General features: G+C 38.2%; 1 protein-coding gene across 13 annotated transcripts in view; it reads left to right on the forward strand.

Moving 5' to 3' along the window:
- Positions 1 to 24,274, forward strand: part of CASK (calcium/calmodulin dependent serine protein kinase) — a 349,933-nt gene that overhangs the window by 231,973 nt on the left and 93,686 nt on the right. For all 13 annotated transcript variants that reach the window (XM_072816975.1, XM_072816976.1, XM_072816981.1 and 10 more), the window contains exon 9: positions 11,359 to 11,442. In XM_072816975.1, coding sequence (XP_072673076.1) covers positions 11,359 to 11,442 — 84 coding nt within the window. The remainder of the gene's footprint in view (positions 1 to 11,358; positions 11,443 to 24,274) is intronic.

The following is a 24,274-nucleotide window of genomic DNA, read 5'->3' on the forward strand; positions in this document are numbered from 1 at the left end:
AAATGGAAGCCATATTAGTCATTTATTAGATCCTTTAGAAAATTTGGCTCTCATTATCATGCTTATCTTGACTAACATTTATTTTTGAAAACCCTTCTCCCTGCAGTGATTGTAGTTCTTGTTCTAAATATCTGAGCTAATACATAATGGAGTTCTGCACCAGAAAGACAATAGACAAAAATGTCAGTAACTTAAATGAAAAAGTTCCAGAAAGCTGTTTGAGCTCAGAATCTTGCGCCATATCTGAATTACAATTTACCTTCACTGCCATCTGAGATGGAAGAATTCCATGATGATGTTCTCTAGTTGATGCAAACAGGCTTCTTACATTAGATACTTGTCCGTGTATACTTGTAACTCATTGCTCTGGATATAGTTGGTGTTAATTTAGTAAAGACTACATTTAAGCTAAGTTTATATATGAAAAACTCCTGCATAACTGCAAAGTAAAGAAATAAGATGAGGAAAGTCTTTGTAGTAAAGAGTGCCCAAAGTCATAATACCATTGACTGTGTGTCAAAAAAAAAAAAAAAAAGAATTATTTCTTTGGTAAAACCACAAGAAGATGTCCTATTCAGTCATTTTATATCAGAAAAGAATTTGAGTAAATAGCGCAAGTAATACCTGAATGTCTTATGATTGTTAAATTATACTGTGTTTAACGCCTTTATCTAAATCAGTGATGTTTGCTATGAATATTCATTCCAGCAAAAATAAGACCAACTAAAATTGTGCTTTCTTTTTTTTAAGATTTTATTTATTTATTCATGAGAGATACAGAGAGAGAGGCAGAGACATAGGCAGAGGGAGAAGCAGGCTCCATGCAGGGAGCCCGTTGTGAGACTCAATCCAGGGACTCCAGGATCACTCCCTGAGCCAGAAAGCAGATGCTTAACCACTTAGCCACCCAGGCATCCCAAATAATTGTACTTTCCTTATAGATGACTGTGCTCTTTTCACATCCTTTGTAGCCTTACTATGTAGACCATAAAGTACATTGACTATAATAAAATATGAAAAGGGTGTTTCCATCAAGCTAGTCAATTTGAATTTTGGAAAAATCAGTCATGCCAGAGAGAGAAAAGCATAGTCTGGCTGCAAAACAGATTTTCAGTTGATACTAATACAACATAAACACATGGAAAGACAAACTCAAAGAAGTCATAGGGGAGATGCATCACATGAGTACAGAAGTATGGGCTCAGGAAGACCAGTGAGGTACAAGAGAGATCACTATCATCTGGAGCTCCAATGAGGGCTCCAGGAAAGTCCAGGAAGCACAGGCAAAGCATCACAAAGTGTTCATGGCATGTGGGTATGGGGGTAGGAAGCAAACTAGTATAATATAAACGTCAGCTCTTTGAAGGACTGACTGGAAATTCTGGGTTGAGGGAAGAATACATATAGTTCAGAATGCTAAGTTGAGTACATGGGGTGTAGATGGTAAAAAGCTACTGCAAGCTTTTGAGGGACATTACAGTGCAAACAGCAAGCTCATATAATTCCTTTGGACACCATGTGCAGGTGGGTTGTCTGGGAAGGATAGAAGTGCTGGAGGCAAAGAGAGCCAGTAGCAAAGCCATGGGAGTCAGGAGGTGAAGGAGTCCTGGACCCAGGGAGTAAAGGTGGAAGTGGAAAAGAAATATTCAAGTTATTTGGAATCAGGAAGCCCACGGGAGGGTTAAACAGCTAGAGTGGAAGTGATTTTCTTCTAAACTTTTTATTTTGAAAGACTTTTAGACTCACATAGAAGTGGCAAAACCAGGGGCGCCTGGCTGGCTCAGTCGGTAGAGCATGCAAACACTTGATCTTGGGGATTGTGCATTGTGCATTGGGTGTAGAGATTACTTAAAAATAAAATCTTTTAAAGAAATAAAATTAAATATTTGAAAAAAAATTTTTAAAGAAATGGCAAAAACAGTACAAAATTCCCATGTACACTTTGCCGTTCTTCCCCTTGTTAATAACATCCTATATAACCATAACTAGGAAATTGACATTGGAACACTTAGTAAACTGCAGGCCTTATTCGAGTTTTACCTGTGTGTGTGTGTGTGTGTGTTTCTAGGAAATTTTATCACATGTATGGAAGTATATAAGCTTGACCATAATTAGGATATAGAAGTCTCCTGCCACCCCTCATGCTACTCCTTAATAATCACATCCTCCCCTAATAACTACTGATCCATTCTCCATCACTATAATTCTTATCCTTTTGAGAGTTTTATATAAATAGAATCATACAATATGTAACTGTTTAGGAGAAACTCAATCTCCCTTGTGTTTCCCTTTTCCTCTCACACAACTACCATACTCAACAGCACTTCTGGCACCAGGTGTGTCTGGGTTTTTTTTTCCCCATACCAAGTAATTCTCTGACACCAGCTAGGTGTCCTAAATTTTAATTCATTTCTGATACTAACTGAAATTAATGTAGACCCCACAGCTTAAAGGCTTGGTCCCATGAGACTGTCCCCCACTTCAGATGCCAATCACAAGTAGTAGGTCCCCAGTTACCCACAACTACTATCTGACTTGGCTACAAATTGGAGGTTCCCATAACCCACCTACCCCCAACCTTAGATTTGATTATTTGCTAGAACAGTTCATAGAACTGAGGGAAACACTTAGGTTTACCAATTTATTATATGATAAAGAATATGGTAAAGGATACAGATGAAGAGATACATAGAGTAAAGTTAGAAGGGTCTCAAGTGCAGAAGTTTCTGTTCCCAAGGAAGGTGGGGTATGCCACGCTCCTGTCATGTGCATCTGTTCATCAACCCAGAAGCTCTCCAAACCCATACTTTGGGAAATTTCACAGAGGCTTCATCATGTAAGCATGCATTGATCATTAACTCTCTTTCCAGCCCCTCTCCCCTCTCTAGAAAATGGGGTGGGGGGCTGAACTTTCCAAGGTTATATAATACTGACTTGGTCTTTCTGGTGACTAGCCCCCATCCAGGAGCTCACCCAGAATCACCTCATTAAAACAAAGATACTGCAGTCAGCCAGGAAATGCCAAGCGATTTAGTAACTCTGTCAGGAACTAAAGTCAAAGACCAAATATTAGAACACAAGATGCTCTTAGTACTCTTATGACTTGGGAAATTACAAGGGTTTTAAGAGCTCTGCATCAGGAGCTGGAGTCAAAGACTAAATGTTAGGACAAAAGATTCTCCTTAGCACCCATGTTTACAAGGGTTTTAGGACTCTATGTCAGGAACCAGGGTCAGAGACCAATATACAGATTTGTTATTAGTTATTACTTTACAGATTAGGGTTTTTTGCTCAGCATAATGCCTTTGGGATCCATCCAAGTTGTTGTGTAGATCAATAGTCCTTTCCTCTTTATTATTGAATAATACTCCACTGTATGGATGTACAATACTTTACTTATCCATCCACCTTTTGTTTTTTTTTTTTTTTTTTTTTTTTTTAAAGATTTTATTTATTTATTCATGAGAGACACACACACACAGAGAGAGAGGCAGAGACACAGGCAGAGGGAGAAGCAGGCTCCATGCAGGGAGCCTGACATGGGACTCGATCCCAGGTCTCCAGGATCATGCCCTGGGCCGAAGGCAGGCGCCAAACCGCTGAGCCACCCAGGCGTCCCTCCATCCACCTTTTGAAGGGCATTTGAGTTGTTTCCAATTTTTGGCTAATACAAATAAGGCTGCTCTGAACATCTATATATAGATTTTTATTTCTCCAAAGTAAAAACCTGTGAGTGGGATTGCTAAGTCATATGATAAGTATATATTCAACTTTATAAAAAAAATGCCAAATCATTTTCCAGAGTGGCTGTATGACTTTGCTTTCCCACTAGCAGAGTTTGAGAGAACCAGTTGCTCTCTGCCCTTGTCAGCACTTGGTAATGTCAGCATTTTTTTAACCATTCGTAATTGCTTTTAGGAACATTTTTATAGCACCTGCTTAAAAAATCCCAGTTGGATGATTCTAACATCTGAGCCTTCTCTTGTGTTGATATCGTTGGTTGTCTTTTCTCATTTAGTTTGAGATTTTCCTGTTTCTTGGTATGAAGAGTAATTTTAGATAGTATGCTGGACATTTTTAGTATCATTATATTATGAGACTATGATTCTTATTTAAATCTTCTATTTTAGTAGGTAGCTAACCTGATTAAAGTCAGAATACATGTCCTGGCCTACTTTTAGGGCTGTAGTTCTAATGCCAATTTCATTTCCAAAGCCTTTGCAGTACTCATCTGGTCTTCCCTGCTTGTGCACCACTCAGAGGCTCATCTGAAAACTGGGAGGTATTCCATACCATAGTTCCATCTTAAAGCTCTTGCTGGGATCCCTGGGTGGCGCAGCGGTTTGGCGCCTGCCTTTGGCCCAGGGTGCGATCCTGGAGACCCGGGATCGAATCCCACGTCAGGCTCCCGGTGCATGGAGCCTGCTTCTCCCTCTGCCTGTGTCTCTGCCTCTCTCTCTCTCTGTGAGACTATCATAAATAAATAAAATTTTAAAAAAATAAATAAATAAAGCTCTTGCTATGTTGATCCTGGTTGGTTTTAGACATGGGTTTATTGGAGATGTGCCACACATACTTCATACATAGATTGAAAGACACCCCCCCCCCTTCCCCTGCTCTCTTCTCTGTCATCCTGCCTCTACTCTCTAGGGAGTACAGTGCCACCTCCTTGCTGCTCTTTGCATCAGGCAGGCCTGGGAAAGTGGAAAGCGCTCTGAGGGGGAGAAAGATTCTTTCATGGTGTCCCCCTGGAGTAGGGTGCATGCAGTCAAAAGTGTTCTGTCCTGCAGAGCCACCTCTTCTCAGTCCTTGGCTAAAGAGATTAGTCTTTTCTTGGGGCTCATTTTTCTGTGTTCCTTGTCCATGGAGTTTCCAGGTTGTGGGCTGCTCTCACATCCAGGCAAGGATATGTTAGGTGAAAAAAAATAAAAATCCCAGTGATATCACCAAAGATCACCCCTCAAGTCCTGAGATTCCCTCCCTAGTCTGCCTCTTCTCCAGCTTTCAGAGCTTTCTGTCAGTGATTCAAAAGGGAAAGCGAGAAATTTCTTTGTTATCAAGAACACTAAAGAATTAGGCTTTGGAAAAAGAAGTGTTTATTCTGTTGAAAAGGGAATACCTTAAAACTCCATGCCAGGGGTGCCTGGGTGGCTCAGTTGGTTGAGCATCTGACTCTTGATTTTGGCTCAGGTCATGATCTCAAGGTTGTGAGGTTGAGCCCACATCCAACTCTGCGCTTAGCAGGGAGTCTGCTTGAGATTCTCTTCCTCTCCCTCTCTCCCCCTTCCTCCCGCTCATGCACGCATATGTGCACATGCACTCTCTTTCTCTGTCTCTAAAACAAAGATTTTTTTAAAAATCACCATTTCTTGCTCTAGGATCCAGCCATGCCACGTATCTTTCAAGCCATTTTCCCTAGGTCCTGTCTTTGTCTCACATTTGGCATTAGCTAGAAAACCAATCTCCATTGTACTATCTGCAGAGTACAAAGGATCTGAAGACCTTTTTTTTTAATAGCAGTAGAAGTTTTTTGTTACATATACCTAAAATGTTAAGCTATTTCAGTTTAAGCAAAATGCAGTCAGATTTTAGCCTCAATGCAGTAGTAATAATTAGAGACTCCCTACCTGCATTGTCCAATAAGAACTTTCTGTCTTGAGAGCAATATTTTATATCTGAACTGTCCAGTGTGGTAGCCACTATCATATATTGGCTCTTTATGCTTGAAATGTGTCTAGTACAACTGAAGAACTGAATTTTTAATTCTATTTAATTTTTTAAGATTTATTTATTTGAGTGAGAGAGAGAGAGAGACCATGAGACCATGCAGGTGGAGGGAGGGGCAGAGGGAGAGACTCTCAAGCAGATTCCCCTCTGAGCATGGAGCCAGTTGCAGAACTCAATCTCATGACCACGAGATCACGACCTGAGCCAAAACCAAGAATTGGACATTTAATCACCTGAGCCACCCAAGCATCCCTTAATTGTATTTAATTTTAATGAATTTAAATTTAAATAATCTTACCTAGTGGCTACTGTACTAGACAGAGAAGACTTAGACTCTTCATTCAAAAACATGCTGTTACACGGTTCACCTTTTTTGGAAATAGTAAATAAATAAAGACAATTAGAAATGGGTCTCAGGTAGGGCACCTGGGTAGCTCAGTGGATTAAGTGTCTGCCTTTTGCTCAAGTCATGATCCAGGGTCCTGGGATCAAGCCCACATTGGGCTTCTTGCTCTGCCGGGGAGTCTGCTTCTCCCTCTGGCCGTACCACTCGTTCTCTCTCTCTCTCTCTCTCTCGCCCTCTAATAAATGAATAAAATCTTTAAAGCGAAAAAAACAGAAATGGTTCACAGATTTAGCCCATTGTAATTTTTACTATATTCTATTTTTACCTTTTTCTTATGCTATAGGAACATATTTTCATTTAGAAAACAACCAAACTTATTTAGTAAGCTGTTTGTTGATACACACATACATACACACTTATAGCACTCCTAAGTTACTTTATATCAAAGGTTTACACATGTTGGCTAACAAAAAGGATTATTAAAGCCAATCATGTGCCTATACAGTGTCTCATTTAATCTTCATAAAAATCCTGTAAGATTAGTTTTCAAAAAGAAACAGCTGGAAAAAAAGAAAGAAAAAGCTGAGAGAATGTAAGGTCATACAGCCAGTCAGTACCTAAATGACCCAGAATTTAAACAAAAGTCTTTCTGACTCCAAACCCACTTTCTACTATATTATACAGCCCCTTTTTTTGTTTGTGTTCTTTCTCTTCTTCTGTTAAAGACCTTCCTGGGTTTGCTTTTTTCCCCCTCTATTCTATCAAAATGCAAAAACAAGTTTTACTTAAAAAATAATACAAAGCCCATTTCGATGTTTGTTTTTCAGTATATGTTGTTGGTTAAACATCACCAGGCATAACACAACTTAAAGGTTTTTGAGGTTTTGTGGGGGTTTTTTAATTAAAGTTTAGTTGACATGTGTTATATTAGTTTCAAGTGTACAACATAGTGATTTGACAATTCTATACATCAGGCAATGCTTGCTACAATAAGTACAGTTACCATCTGTCACCATACAAAGTAATTATAATATTATTGACTATATTCTCTATGCTGAACTACATCCCCATGATTTATTATTTTTTTTTATAACTGGAAGTCTGTACTTCTTAATCCCCTTCACCTATTTTTGTCTGTCCCCCCTCACTCCCCTCCTCTCTGGCAACTACCAGTTCTCTGTATTTATGAATCTGTTTCTGGTTTTGCTTGTTCATTTGTTTTGTCTTTTATTTTATTTAAGTGGGCTCTGTGCCCAAAGTGGGGCTTGAACTCACCACCCTGAGGTTGAAACTCACATGTTCTACCAACTAAGCCAGCCAGGCACCCCTGTTTAATATTCTGGATTCCACATATAAGTGAACTCATATGGTATTTGCCATTCTCTGTCTAAATTAATTTAGTGTAATATTCTGTAGGTCCATCCACGTTGTTGTGAATGGCAAGATATTATTTTTATGGCTGAATAATATTCCATTGTGTATTCTGTGTGTGTGTGTGTGTGTGTAATCACATCTTCCACAAACAGTAACAGCAACTCATTAAAAGATTCCATTGTTTGTTATAGAATGGTAATTTTATGCCTTTCTCTGCTAGTTAATTATTCAATAAATTCTTGTGACTTCTGTATTGGTGAACCTCTTCTGGCTTAGTGCAGGAAAAGGACATTAAGTCTCTAGAGATAATAAAATCCTTTCCAAGATGTTTAGCATGTAGAATCTGGCAGATATGCAAATTGTAGTCATTTTGATATCAAGCATTCATTATATGTGTACTCGAGAAAAATATAATTTTGCTTTCTAGTGGAACTTTTATTATTTTAGTCATTAATATAGAAAATACGTTGGGCTCTGCACTCAGCAGAATCTACTGGAGAGTCTCTCTCCCTTTGCCCCTTCCCCCCTACTCTTGTGAACTCTTTCTCTAAAATAAATAAATAAATCTTTTAAAAAAAAAAAAGAATAAAAGGGATAATGCCTCTGAATGTCCTAAATTCAGTGCCTGGGACAGAGTTAAATATTTACTTAATACCTTCTAAATGTTTATGACCCTCCAAAAATTTATTTCCAGCCCAGATTTCTCTCCTGCACTCCAGGTTTATGTGTCCGAGTACCTACTTGCATTTCCACTTGAACTTTAGATATTTGAAGCATAACATACCCAAAACTTACAGTAATGATCTCTTCCCCATCTCCATTGATGTCAGACTTCTAGTTGCTCACGTTGAAAACCTTGGTGTGGTCTTTGACTCCTCTCTTTCTTTCACACTCCACATCCAGTCTCTCAGAAAATCCTGTTTTCTCCACTTCCAAAATATATTCAGAATTAAGAAGTCCTGTTCTTGGAAAGACACTGTAGGAGAATGAGAAGATAAGCTATGAATTGAGAATAAATATTTCCAATTTGTTTATCTGATAAAGGACTTATATATGTAGATTATGTAAAGAATTCCTTCTTTAAAAAAAAAGATTTTATTTATTTACTCATAAGAAACACACAGAGAGAGAGGCAGAGACATAGGCCAAGACAGGAGCAGGCTCCATGCAGGGAGCAATGTGGGACTCAATCCCAGGACTCCAGGATCACGCCCTGAGTCAAAGGCAGATGCTCAACCACTGAGACACCCTGGCATCCCAAGAATTCCTTCTTTTGAACTGTAGTTGACAGACAATATTATATCAGTTTTAGGAGTACAACAGTGATTCAGTGTTTATATACATTATGAAATGACTACTATGATAAAATCTAGCTACCATCTGTCATCATACATAGTTGCTACAGTATTATTAACTATATTCCCTTTGCTGTACATTATATCCCTGTGTCTTACTTATTTTATAACTGGGAGTTTGTACCTTTTAATCACCTTCCCCTATTTGGGAAGAATTCTTAAAACTCAATAATAAGAAAACACAACCCAGTTCAAAACAGGAAAATATTTAGAACAGACACTTCAACAGAGAAAATATATGAATAGCAAATAAGCACATGCAAAATTGCTCAACATCATTAGTCATCAGGGAAATACAAAGTAGTGCCACAATGAGATATCTATATGTACAGGTATCAGAATGGCTAAAATAAAAAAGACTAACCATACCAAGTATTAGTGAGGATATAGAACAACTGGAAGTGATATACTGCTATGGAAATGTAAAATAGTACAACCACTTGGGAAAACAGGTTGGCAGTTTCTTAAAAGTTAACCATACTCCTATAATATAACTCCTAAGTATTTATCTAAAAGAAATGAAATATATGTCCATACAAAGACTTGTACATTAATGTTCATAGCAGCTTTATATGTAATAGCCAGACTTTGGAAACAACCCACAGTTGATCAACAGATGAGTAGATAAATTATGGCATATCCTTACAGTGGAATGCCAGTCAGCAATAAAAAGGACTGAACTATATATACTTGCAACTACATGGATGAAGTTCAAAACCTTTATGCTGAGTGAAACAAGTTGGAAAAGGAGTATGTACTGTCTGGTTCCATTTATATAAAATTCTAGAAAATGCAAACCAATCTACAGTGACAAACAGCGGCTTCCTAGGAACTGGGAGGGAGAGCACAGAAGGACATGGGGAAACTTTTGAGAGGGATGGATAATTCATCATCTTGATTGCAGTGAAACTTTTATGCTTATATAACATCAAAACTGATTGAATTATACATTTTAAACATGCAGTTTATTATATGCTAATTACAGCTTGGTAAAACTTTCTGCAGAAAACAAAATATATTCAGAATCTTTCTTTTTACCTTTTTATTCTCCATCTGATTTCATCTATGGTCTCCCCACTCCCAGATTACTGCAATAGCCTTCTAACTGGTCTCCCTACCCTCCCTTTTTTTCCAAACCCTTGCTCCCTTCTAATCTGTTTTCAACATAACAACCAGAGTCTTCCTTTAAAGTTGTCAGATCATGTCACTTCAGCTCAAAACCCTTTAGTAGCTCCCTCTCCCACTCAGAATAAAAGGCTTTTTATGGCCTGCCCCAACCTTTGTCACCTCTCTGATCTGATCTACTATTTACTCCACATACATAGGTCTCCTTGCTAGTTCTTGAAAATTCCAGGCGCACTCCCTCCTTTGGACCTTTGAATTGGTGGTTCTCCCTGCCTAGACCACTCCCTCACCACTTTTGGGTATCCTCACAGTAATTGGGCCTACTTTGAACATCCTATTTTAAACTGCAATGTACCTAATCCTCTTATTCTGCTTTAATTTTTGCTTTATTCCATAGCACTTTTATCATACTCCATTATTTACCTTTTTGAATTTTCTTCTCCTATTAGAATATGGAGAACACGAGGGCCTGAATCTTTTTTGGTTTTGTTTACTGATGTACCTCAAGTGCATAGAACAATGCCCAGCACATAGTAGACTCTCAAGAAATATTTCTGAAATGAATACTTATCTAAATCTTTGATACATTGACAAATTAGAGTAGAACCAAAAGGGGTGTTAAGAAGAAGGACAAGAGGTTTAAAACATCCATGGGGAATAGGTAAGGCAACTGGAGACATCACAGAGAATAGTTTTAGTGGAAGCATGATCCCCCTCTTAGCTACTGAAGGGTAATTATATGGAAGAGGTAGTATGTTTACTCTGTGATGTTGCAGAGGACAAAGCTAGCCCAAACAAGCCAGGTATGGGCCCAGGCTAAGTAAGAACATTTTTACTTTCTTAAAATTATAATCTATCATAAAATAACTATCACCTACTGGATATGGTCAAACAGAATATTTCTCCATCAGGGATTGAAGAGAATCCCACATGGAAAAATGGTTGAATTACATGACCTTGAAAAGTTTGTTCTAGTTCAAAGATACAGTGATTTTTTTAAATCCAGTTATTCCAGACAACTCCAAATGCTCAGTCATTTGTGGAGTTAATTTTACAACTCCAAATGTTCAGTCATTTGTGGAGTTAATTTTTCAAATGCTTGTTTAACCTGACAAGATCATATCAAAGGTAACTTCATACTTAAGTAATTATGATTAATTATGTTAGCCATATAGCCGTATCTGAAAAATATATGACCCATTATTTTAGCCCTCTATTATTGCTAAAAAGATAATTTTACTATCAGTTTGGACCTTCATAGCCCTCTTTTAAGAATGTTTACCAGTATCATGGAATAAAATCTCCAGTATTCTAGAATTCAATCTAAGTTTCACATTTAAGAAATTTGGGCTAATTTTTTGTTTGTTTTACATTAAATTTCTTCACTTTTTAAAATGTCTACATATGTTCATTATCTTTCTTCTTTTATAGGAGCGGGATCGTTATGCCTACAAGATTCATCTTCCAGAAACAGTAGAGCAACTGAGGAAATTCAATGCAAGGAGGAAACTAAAGGTAACTAAAGAAATCAGCAAAAAGCTTCCTTACAGCTAGATTCTCACTTCTAAACTTATTTCAATAAGACTTTGGTTTTTAAATCATTTAAGGTAATATTCTAAGTGTGAGTTTAAACAAAAGGTTATGATAAATGGAAGAGTAATCACATTTTAGATTTGTATTATCCTGAAAATTCATAGCAGAGATATAATTACTTTTTTTAAGATTTTATTTTTTTCAAAGAGAAACTGAGAGATAGCAAGAGAGCACAAGCAGGGGGCAGGGAGGGAGAAGCAGGCTCCTCGCTAAACAGGGAACCCAACTCAGGGCTTGATCCCAGGACCCTGGGATAATGACCTGAGCCGAAGGCAGACAAGACACTCAACCAACTGAGCCACCCAGGTGCCCTGAGATATAATTACTTTTAAAATAGTAATTTACTATTATCCATTATTATTATTGAATGTGAACATAGGCCACATTTTCTCAAACATAAATATTTTGACAAGAAAATGTGAGTTCAGCTCAATGAAAACAGTACTGGATTTGAATTGGACAACCATCACAAAGCAATAAAAATCCCCACTACCTTGGTCTACTAGAAAATATTTTCAAATTACTTTCCTCACCTTTTCTTTATTCTTCCTAGGTACCTTTCTCTTTTTACCACTCTTTCTATCCTCTACCTCACCAAAAAAGAATATGGTAATTACCCCATATGGGGACCCCATTTGATTTTAAAAGGTTTTGAAAAAGACCAAACAAAAATAATGGAGTCCTTTTAGCACTATTCAAAAAAGTTAGTCAGTCAGTTACTTAGTTAGTTAGTTAGTCAGTTAGTTATTTCAGAGAGAACACACATGCAAGCAGGGGGAGGGGCAGAGGGAAAGTGAAAGGGAATCTCAAGCAGAGTCCATACTGAGCTCAGAGCCTGATGCAGGACTCGATCCCATGACCCTGAGATCATGACCTGAGGCAAAACCATGAGTCAGACGTTTAACCAACTGAGCCACCCAGGCACCCCAGCACCATTCAAAAATTTTGTGGGACAACATTCCCTCCCCCTTCCCAACAGTGGAAATTCTGTTATATTATGGTCTTAAAATTAACTTATATTTGATTTGTTTTTTATTACTATAAAAAATAATTTTTTAACTTTGTCCTCTAAGTGGTTGGTTACTAGTCCTCCTTAGCCCTGCCAACTATAAAGCTTTGTAAGTATTTTCAGATATGTCATAAATTGTAATAACATTTACTATTATTCAACCCCTGAAAGATGTGAATAAATTGTATACAACTCTAGATTTATTTTTTTTAATTTATTTTTTATTGGTGTTCAATTTACTAACATAAGGAATAACCCCCAGTGCCCGTCACCCATTCACTCCCACCCCCCGCCCTCCTCCCCTTCTACCACCCCTAGTTCGTTTCCCAGAGTTAGCAGTCTTTACGTTCTGTCTCCCTTTCTGATATTTCCCACACATTTCTTCTCCCTTCCCTTATATTCCCTTTCACTATTATTTATATTCCCCAAATGAATGAGAACATATAATGTTTGTCCTTCTCCGACTGACTTACTTCACTCAGCATAATACCCTCCAGTTCCATCCACGTTGAAGCAAATGGTGGGTATTTGTCATTTCTAATAGCTGAGTAATATTCCATTGTATACATAAACCACATCTTCTTTATCCATTCATCTTTCGTTGGACACCGAGGCTCCTTCCACAGTTTGGCTATCGTGGCCATTGCTGCTATAAACATCGGGGTGCAGGTGTCCCGGCGTTTCATTGCATTTGTATCTTTGGGGTAAATCCCCAACAGTGCAATTGCTGGGTTGTAGGGCAGGTCTATTTTTAACTGTTTGAGGAACCTCCACACAGTTTTCCAGAGTGGCTGCACCAGTTCACATTCCCACCACAACTCTAGATTTAGAAGAACATTTATATGAATTGGGGGAACTATGTAGGTGACAATATTATGCTATAGCACTGAACTGTCCATCATGGTAGCTGGTAGCCACATGCAGCTATTTAAATTTAAACTAATGAGAATTAAAATTAAAAGATCAGTTCCCCAGTCACACTAGCACATTTCAAATGCTCAGTAACCAAATGTGACTACCAAATCAGACCACCCAGATATAGGGTATTTCCATCTTTGTAAAAAGTCCTATTGGACTTTGATATTATACAGCAAGGGAAATGGTAACATGTCATTGTTGGTAATGATGATTCTCAGCTAAGCCTCTCTCTTAATTGTTTCTGCAGTCGAGTTCAAACTCGCTCTAAAAGTCCTTGGCAGGGGCACCTGAGTAGCTCAGTGGTTGAGCATCTGCCTTCGGCTTGGGTCATGATCCCGGAGTCCTGGGATCGAGTCCCATATCACGCTCCCCAGGGGGAGCCTGCTTCTCCCTCTGCCTATGTCTCTGCGTCTCTCTGTGTATCTCTCATGAATAAATAAATAAAATCTTTAAAAAAATTAAAGCCTTTGGCAAAAATAATTATTAATGACATGCCATTATCAAGATGGTGCCCAAAGAAGTTTCCCCTGACTTGGATATATACCTGAACCAATGTAGCCTACAAGAGAAAAAAACAATCTTACTATCTAAAGTGAAATTTGGTCAGCTGTTTTTGAATTTCATTTCCTCCCCAAAGAAACGATTAATTATACATTTTTCTCAACTGTTCCCTAGTCTTTTTAACTCTAATGCTGCTTTGGCCTTTGTAACATTGCCCTGTCTTGGGCTGGACCTTTCATTGCCCAAGTACAGACCTTTTGCCATAGGGCTCAGATTTGCCCCATCACAAGAAACCCAATGCTATAGTTCTCCTGGTGCCACAGAATCAGACTTGGGCCTAAAATAGACAAAGTGGTGACTAAGATTCATTTGGACAGGGCAAAGCTGTTACAGCAGAGAGGGGTCATATGAACTTACCACATCCCTTTGCAGAGCTATTTAAAGTTTCAAGACCCACCAAACAACCTAGAATTAGGAACATCAACAGGGTTATCATTGAGATTTTTTTCAGCATCTGGTAAGGCTGTATTCCTTTGTGTGATTCAGCCATCCAGCTAAAGCATGTTATATCTACCTTTCTCAAGGAACTCATTCTCCTCATTCTGCCTCTTCTGTGAGCTCCTAAAACAGAGATTGCAACTTTGCTAGCTTTCAGAGCCCACCACATAACTTTCTTTCAGATGAACATCTGGGTACCCATCCTTCTACCCAGGCACTATTTTTAAACTCCTTAAAAATTGGGCAACAACCTAATTTTTATGACTCCCTTTGAAATGATTAAAGGAAAGTTTCCCAGAAAGCAGTAGAAAATTGCTTTTGTTATTCAGAGAAGAAAATTTTTATTATCTGTGGTAGGAAGAAAGAGAAGGAGTACAGCATTATAGGAAAGAGTGGGCTCTGGGCTACATCGACTTGGGGGAATCCTAGCTCTGACACTTCCTAGATGTGTAACCTTGAGCAAGTCATTTAAATGGTGTGCCTTGGAGCACCTGATTGGCTCAGTAAGTTGAATGTCTTTGATTTTGGCTCAGGTCATTATCTTGGGGTTGTGATGTACTCAGCGCAAGTCTGCTTGTCCCTCTCCCTCTGCTCCTCCCCCTTGCTCCTGCACACTAGTGCATGCTCTCTCTCCCTCTCAAATAAACTCTTTAAATGTATATAAATATAAATATATATATATATATATAAATTCTCTTTTCCTCAGTTTCCTTGTCTACAAGATGGGAATAATGACAATAGCTAACTCATAGGGCTGTAAGAATTCAATGAATTAATATATTATAGCAACTAGAACAGTACCTGACAATCATAAGTGTTCCATACACGTTATTTGTTATTTGTTATTAACTTTATCATTGTTACTGTTTTATTATGAGTCTTTTTTTAAGATTTATTTAGAGAAAGAGAGAGAGAGAGAGAGTGTGTGTGTGTGTGTGTGTGTGTGTGTGCACGTGCAGGGAGAACGGCAGAGGGAGAGACTCCACACCCAGCATGGAGCCCGACTTGGGGCTCCATCCCACAACCCTGAGATCATGACCTGAGCAGAAATCAAGGGTTGGATGCTTAATTGACTGAGCCTCCCAGGCGCCCTTGTTTTATTATGATTCTAATGTTAATACCTTTGAGTTGGTACTCTGTTTATAAATAAGTGTAATTCCAAAATAGATACTCCATACTGTTTTAGCTTTTTTCTAGTCATTGACATTAATATTTTGAAGGTTTTATTTAAGATTTTATTATTTATTTGAGAGGGAGAGAGAATGAGTGAGAATACAAAAGCAGGGAGAAGGAGCAGCCCTGGTGGCTCAGCAGTTTAGCACCACCTTCAGCCCAGGGTGTGATCCTGGAGACCTGGGATCAAGTCCCATGTCAAGCTCCCTGCATGGAGCCTGCTTCTCCCTGTGGCTGTCTCTCTGTGTCTCTCATAAATAAATAAATAAAATCTTTAAAAACAAAAGCAGGGGGAAGAAGAAGCAGACTCCCTGCTGAGCGGGGAGCCCAACATGGGGCTCAATCCCAGGATACTAGGATCATGACCTGACCAAAGGCGGAAGATTAACTGACTAAGCCACCCAGGTGCCCCACATTTTGAAGTTTTAAAAGTTTTTTAAAATGTACAGAAAGAGCACCTGGCTGGCTCAGTCAATGGAGCATGCAACACTTGATCTCAGTCGAGGTCATGAATTTAAGTTCCATGTTGGAAGTAGAGCTTACTTTAAATGAATGAGTGTATAAATAAATAAAAGTATAGAATACCAAAAACTTCTTGGATAATCTCTATTTATGTATCTCTTCCAAAGTCATTCTGCTTAGGCTATTCCAATCACTTCAATCATCATTTTCCCTCACAGTATATACAGAGGATCTTATACTTGTCGTATGTTATAATATTTACTTCCCTTCTATTACTTGCCTCAAGTGTCATTTCTGTTATGAGATACACATTCTTTAAAGCAGTGGCTCTCCAGACCAGCAGCATCAGTATCACCTTGGAACCTATTAAAAAAATACAAATCCTCAGGCTTTAATACAATCAGGAAAGAAAATAAAAGATATCTAGATTGGGGAGGTGCATGAGTGGCTCAGCTGGTTAGGTGTCTGCCTTCAGCTCAGGTGGTCCTGGGATCGAGTCCCACTTTGGGCTCTCTGCTCAGCTGGAAGCTTGTTTTCCCTCTCTCGCTGTCTGCTGCTCCTCCTACTTGTGCACTTGCACTCTCTCTGTCAGATAAATTAAAAAATTTTTTAAAATTGGATTGGAAAGAAAGTAAAACTGTCATTGTTTATAGATGACACGATCTTGTATGTGGAAAATCATAAGAAATCCACACAAAAAAAAAAAACTTACAGAATTAACAAATGGGTGCCTGGGTGGCTCAGTCAGTTGAGTGTCTGGCTCAACTGTTTCAGCCCAGTCATGATCTCAGGGTTCTGGGATCAAGCCCTGGTGAAGCTCTGTGCTCAGCTCAGAGTCTGCTAGAGATTATTTCCCTCTTTCTCTGCTCCTCCCCTTGCTGGTGTGCTCGCTCTCTCTCACTCAGTCCCTCTATCAAGTAAATAAATAAAATCTTTTAAAGAAAAAGAAAGAAAAAAAAAAGAAAAAGAAAGAACAAACAAGACAAGCAAGGTTACAGAATACAAGATCATTCTGCAAAATTGAATTGTATTTCTATAAATGAGCAGTGAACAACCTTAAAATGAAATTAAAAAACAATTCCATTCACAGTAGCATCAAAAAGAATTAAATGCTTAAGTATAAATTTGACAAAAAAAATATGCAAGACCTAGAGATTTCTACTGCTGAGAGAAATGAAAGCAAATTAATGAAGAGACATTTAATGATCATGGATTGGAAGACTCAGTATTGTTAACAGTTTTTCCCAAGTTGATCTATAGACTCAACACAGTCTCTTAAGCAGAAATTGACAAATTCATCCTAAAAATTCATATGGAGATGAAAGGACCTAGAATAGCCAAAGCAATCTTGAAAAAAGGACAAAGTTCAGAGCTCATACTTTGCAATTTTGACACTTAACTATAAAGTTATAGTTATCAGGACCCTGGTACTAGTTATGGGATAGGGACAGACATGTAGATCAGCAGGACAGAATTGAGAGTTCAGGAATAAACCCATATATTTATGGTCAGTTAGTTTCAATAAAAGTGCCAAGGCAATTCAATGGAAGGAATGAATCTTTTTTAAGATTTTATTTATTTATTTATGAAAGACACAGAGAGAGAAGCAGAGACATAGGCAGAGGGAGAAGCAGGCTCCCTTTGGGGAGCCTGATGCAGGATTCAATCCCAGGACTCCAGGATCACAACCTGAGCTAAAGGCAGATGCTCAACCACTGAACCACCCAGGCACCCGGGAATGAGGACTTTTCAACAAATGGTGCTAGGACAATTGGATATCCATGTGCAAAAAAGATATAAAAGGCCACATACTGGATGATTCCATTTATTTACAATATCTAGAATAGGTATTGATATCTGTAAATCTATAGAGACTCAAAGTACATTGGTGATTACTAGGTGCTGGGTGGTGACTGCTTAACGGATATGGGTATTTGGGGAGGGGGTGATATTTTGGAACTAGATAGAAATGGTGGCTGCACAACATTGTGAATTACTGAATACTGCTGAATTTTACACTTTAAAATGGTTAATTTTACGTGAATTTCACATAGCCCGCTTTTTTTTTAGTACCATGTGACAAAATACTCTTCTTACATACTGGTTTCTTCTTCAGTACACTTAAGGGATATGACACATTATTCCTGTAGTAACAGTGACTCACTGCACCACTCAGCTCACCCAAGGGACCACCCCTTCCATGGCCCCAATTATGCTAGAGGTTGGAGGGGCTTGTGTTTATTGAAAAAGACTCATGGTTGATCGTGATATGTCCCCCTTATTGAGAGTCATTACTCTTTTTTTTGCAAAATTTTTCTGCAAAATTCTATCATATATATCATTATTTAATCAGCTGTTGGACACAAATCACTTCCACTTTTCCACAGCCATAAATACTATTGTATTGTCTATTTTCATTAATAAACCTTTGTATACCTATGATTATATTCTTAGGTTAAGTTTTGTGCTACTGGAATTGTTGGCATCAAAGTATATATGTGGGGACACCTGGGTGGCTCAGCGGTTGAACGTCTGCCTTTGGCTCAGGGCGTGATCCTGGAGTCCCGGAATTGAGTCTCACATCAGGCTCCCTACAAGGAGGGAGCCTCCTTCTCCCTCTATGTCTCTGCCTCTCTCTCTGTCTCTCATGAATAAATAAATAAAATCTTTTTTAAAAAAAAGTATGTGTATTGAAGACTTTTGATCTCTATAAATAACTTGTCCTCCAAAAAGCTTATACCTATTTGAATAAATTTTTATGTATTTTTGGTGAGTTTTACTTTTGAGGTTGAACCTTGTTCTCATTCTGAAAGTTTCGTGAAACTTTTTTATGTCAGAATATAAAACATTACTTATTTAGTTGGCTGAAATTTCAAGATTATCACTCATTATTCATTATAGTAATATCGATACTCAATCAGAAAGTGTTTCTTTCCATATTTGTACATTCATTTTGGCATTTAACCTCTCAGTGGGCTACAGGAGATGATAAATCCCTAATAAGAAAATTATTTGGACAATTAGCATTAACATCATATTCAGACCTTTCACGTGTAGATTTAAAAAAGCTAATGAAACCCTGCATGTGATTGGATTATCACGCACTTCTTTTTTTATTCTCTTTTGTTATTTTGTTTCACATCTGTAACAGTGGAAAATTTGCGTTTCTCATTTTGGTTACATTTCAGATGTTGATTTTTCTTCCCTCTTTTTGTTTTACACTAATCTCTAAAATTTTAATACTTTCCTTTAAAAAAAATCCTCTTGACCATACTTTAATAAACTCCATAGGCCTCAGTATAAGACTAGATACGAGAATCATATTTTCTCAAATTGAATATTAGGATGCATGAGACAGACTAGGATCTAAGCTGTCTAGAAAAATCTGTGCCCTGGAGTGTCTCTTAAGGAAGCATACCTGTACTGTAACCCTGGGTGCCATCTACTTAGAGTTACTGAGCAAAGGGTCAGGTTTGGGGGTGGGGGTTGCTAGGAGAGTGTCTGTCAGCATCTGAGGTTATCTAGGGAAGAGGCTCAGAACAGTATCTGTTCTAGAAATCATCTCCTTTGCTTCATAAGTTCTTTCTTTTTTTTAAGATTTTATTTATTTATTCATAGAGTCACAGAGAGAGAAAGAGAGGCAGAGACACATGCAGAGGGAGAAGCAGGCACCATGCGGGGAGCCCGACATGGGACTCTATCCCCGGTCTCCAGGATCACGCCCTGGGCTGCAGGCGGCGCTAAACCGCTGCGCCACCGGAGCTGCCCTCATGAATTCTTTCTACCTCTAGAAAGCAAATTTCCCTACAGTAAGCATGTCAAAGAAATTTTGTAAAAAATAGGAGCAGTAGGGGCACCTGGGTGGCTCAGGTCATGACCTCAGGGTTATAAAATTAAGCTTTACACCAGGCATGGATCCTGCTTAAGATTCTCCCTCTCCTTCTGCCCCTACCCCCCAACCCCTGCTCATGTGCACATGTGTTCAAGTGCACACTCTCTCTCAAAAAAAAGAAAGGAAAGGAAAGGAAAGGAAAGGAAAGGAAAGGAAAGGAAAGGAAAGGAAAGGAAAGGAAAGGAAAGGAAAGGAAGGAAGGAAGGAAGGAAGGAAGGAAGGAAGGAAGGAAGAAAGAAAGAAAGAAAGAAAGAAAGAAAGAAAGAAAGAAAGAAAGAAAGAAAAGAAAGAAACAAACAGAAGCAATATCCTCTATTTGGGTAAATTTATTACATTCAGTTCAGGAAATGGTGAGTTGAATCCATGTGATTGAATTTAGAGGATAAAACTTTATTCCCTACACTGTATATAGAGAAAGTAAGGGAAATTTCTGATAACTTCTACAATTCTCCTTTATTGATTTTGCAAATTGCAAAAGTATAGCCTGTATGCTTCTCTGAATTACCAGTTGGTCCCTCGAATTCCTGAACTTTGCAGACCTAGAAAAAGTTTGTTTAGGAATGCCTATTTCAGTATTTAACATTGCTGTACTATATACATGCAATAGTTAGCCATATGTGGCTATTTAAATTTTAATTAATTAATATCAAAGTTTTAAGTTTCTCGGTTACACTAGCCACATATCAAGTGTTTAGTGCCACATGTGGCTGATGGCTACTGTATTGAACAGTACAGGTATAGAACATTTCCATCATCACAGAAAGTTCTACTGTACAGCACCATCCAGAGTCTTGGCACCTCCAAGAGTAATGCTTACACCAAAACATCACCTTTGAGGGGTCAACCAGGAAGCTTTAATAGCTGTCTTTTGGCAGTCTTCCCCTTCCTATTAATTCAGCAAGAACCAACTTTAAGGATTTATTGAGGACCTTTGTACCTAATGAAAGGCAGCATTTACATGCAGTCCTCTCCTGTAGTGAGAAGTGATACAGAAGCAGTAAGTTAGCCCAGCAGTTGTGAGTTCCAGCTACTCAAAGCATTAAGTCTGGTATCCAAAATGTACCAATGATTCTGAAAAGTGAAAATTGTTATTCTAGTATGAACAGTAAATAAATAATACTTGAAGTGATTTTGATCTTTCTCTTGATTTTACAAAGCAATTCTATTAATTCCTAATTCTGAAATATAGAATGTATCACTTCCTAAGTTCGGCAGTCTAGCTTTTGAAAGTTATTTTGTACCTTAAAAGACCATCTTTATAAAATACTTTTACATAGACCCGAAAAGATTCCTAAGATACCTATTCTGTGCAGTTGTTCTGAAATATAATCTTACCTACTACACTTACAAGTCTCATCATTCACCTTCTTCAGAGAGAAGATAGCACAGCCTCCTTTTTAGTCAGGTATCCTGACTTAATGTTAGAAAATTCTTGGTTTAGACCTGCATTTCTGTTTTGTTTGAGTACCCTATCCATACAGACTGCTGACTAGACCAAATGATCATATTGCCTGTGACTATATGGAGAGAAGCTGGGAGCTCTGATGTAATCAATCATCTCACCTCATTATCATCGAGGACCTAATTCTTACATGTAATCAACCCGAACTCTTTAACATTTCTACCTTGAAATGATGTTTCAGCCTTCGGTCATTCTGTTCAACCTCAGCCTCTCCATGTTCTTCACCCTTTCTAGGGCTTTGAGTTCAGTGTTCTGAGCCCCAATAAGATGATCCTTTCTCAAATCTTTATGCAACATGAGTATTTATATAACTCTGTGATGGGTTTCGCCCTCTCAGTATATTATAATATGACTATGTGTTATTTTGTCACTTGGGTACAAAGCCAATTCTACATGTCATCACAAATCTTGTGTTTTGTATTTAGATTTTTTAAAAATATACCTCCCTGGGATGCCAGGGTGGCTCAGCGGTTGAGCATCTGTCTACCTTTGGCTCAGGGCGTGATCCCAGAGTCCCGGGATCAAGTCCCGCATCAAGCTTCCTGCAGCCTGCTTCTCCCTCTGCCTGTGTCTCTGCCTCTGTGTGTGTGTCTCTCATGAATAAATAAGTAAAAATATACCTCCCTCTCTTGTGCTGATCAAACTTCATAATGCTTGTTTCTGGGCTGGGGTGGGGGGTGGGCACCAACAAGAGAGTATTGGCTTTTGGCTGTTGTTTTCAAGTCAGCAATTTGTATTTATTCTCCTGTTCCTTTCTTGATAACTCTATTGCCTCCTTAAGTGCATTCAAGAGTTTAAGTTAGCAGAAGTCTGAGCTAACCATTTTCTTGTTTTCTACTTCCTTAAATGAGGCACAGAATCAAATAACTGGGAGCATTTTGATGTTTGACATATTAACAATAGTTAGGATTGAGTTGAGAATTTTATTACTTGTAGTTCTCTTTTTAAAAAAAAAGATTTATTATTAGAGAGAGAGAGAAAGCAGTGGGGAGGGGCAGAGGGAGAGGGAGTCTTAAGTAGATTCCACGCTAAGCGTGGAACTTGATGTGGGGCTCAATCCCACAACCGTGAGATCAGAACCTGAGCCAAAACCAAGAGTCGGATGCTTAACCAGCTGTACCACCCAGGCACCCCAGTTCTCTTTTTGTTTGAATTCAGAATTTGCCTAATTTGCTTAGTACAAAATTGTGTCTTTAATGTCTGTTACAATAGTAGATTGTGAATAGTCTTCTTAACTCACAATTTTTATGTTTCAGAACATACTAAAGCATACCTTCTAAATTAAAGTGGGTAGAAAACTTCTGGTCAAGGATTTAATAAACTGGGGAGTATGAAGAACTACCTGTGTATAAGATCTAGATTTGTGTTGTTGTACCCAACAGTCTCTTTCATAACAGTAGTATATGGTACAGAGGTTGGCATACTATAGCCTGGGCACCAAATCAGGCCCATAGCCTATTTTTATATATAAAGCTTTATTGGGACATAGCAGTGTACATTCATGTACGTTTTGTCTATGGCTGCTTTCATGCTACAATGGCAGAGTTGAATAGTTGCAACAGAGACTATGTTCCCTGCAAGCCTCAAATATTTGCTATCTGGCCCTTTATAGAAAAAGATTTTTGACCCCTAGTATAGTAAAAACCCTTGAACTGGGAGAGTAGTCAGAGGACCTCAATGCTCTCTATGCTTGATTTTATCTCTTAAAAGTTGGCAGCAACCTTTACAGGTTGCTAAACCACTCTAGACCTCAGTTTCCTCACATGCAAAATGAGTCTTAGAATGAATCATCCCCTAAGGTTATGATTCTATAAATCTATAAACTGTTTTAGAACCATTTTGCTGTTTTACATAAGAGCTTTGCATTGAATATTCAAACTGCATGTAGTCACTGAGTTTAGAGAACTAAAGAAAACTGCTAACCATAAGACAGATAAATTAGGAACTTGCTACTATTGTTTTAAAAGAATTTACCTCTCTCAAGGCTCTTTTAAATAGTGCTTTCCTGGCATAAGTATTTCTAGATCTTTGATCATAGTAGTAGCTAGAACAGGCCCTGAAACGTAAACCCAACATATTAAGAAATTCAGCTGAACTTTATTTGAAAATAAAAATAAAGCATCATTAAAATTTAGTTTCAGTGTGTGGGAAACTTTTGATATATAAAAATTACATTCCCACCCAGCTTTTAGGGAACATGTGTATATGTAAAATGAAATAAGCTTCTACTATAGAAAGAAGAACTTAACATTCATTGCTATTTTTTCATCATGGTAGGTGGCTATAAAATTCTGCGTAAGGGCCTCTCATGCATTAACCCTAGACTTTCAGAAATCTAAGAAGTTGGGATACCTGGCTGGCTCAGTCGGAAGAACATGTGACTTTTAGTCTTGGGGTTGTGAATTCAAGTCCCATGTTGGAGGGGCACAAGTGGCTCAGTGGTTGAGGCCTGAGGCCTTTGGCTCAGGTTATGATCCCGAGGTCCTGGGATTGAGTCCTGTATCAGGCTTCCCGCAGGGAGCCTGCTTCTCCCTCTGCCTATGTCTCTTCCTCTCTCTCTGTGTCTCTCATGAATAAATAAATAAAATCTTTTAAAAAAAGGAAATCTAAAAAGTTGCCTGGAATAATATCACCAAGATCACTTCTCTGTTTTTTTGCCCTTCCCTTTCTGCATTCAGTTCAGTTCATTTCAATGTATATTTGTAGAAAGAAACCCTAGTATGCCCCCCCCAAAAAAATGAACCTTGTGGAAACATGTTTCTACTAACGTTTGTATATATTTAATAAACACCTAAATGCCTACACACATAAAAAATTTATCTTTCCCCTCTCCCTCTCT

This window comes from Canis lupus, chromosome X (genome assembly GCF_048164855.1).
Source record: "Canis lupus baileyi chromosome X, mCanLup2.hap1, whole genome shotgun sequence".
Lineage (NCBI taxonomy): Eukaryota > Metazoa > Chordata > Mammalia > Carnivora > Canidae > Canis > Canis lupus.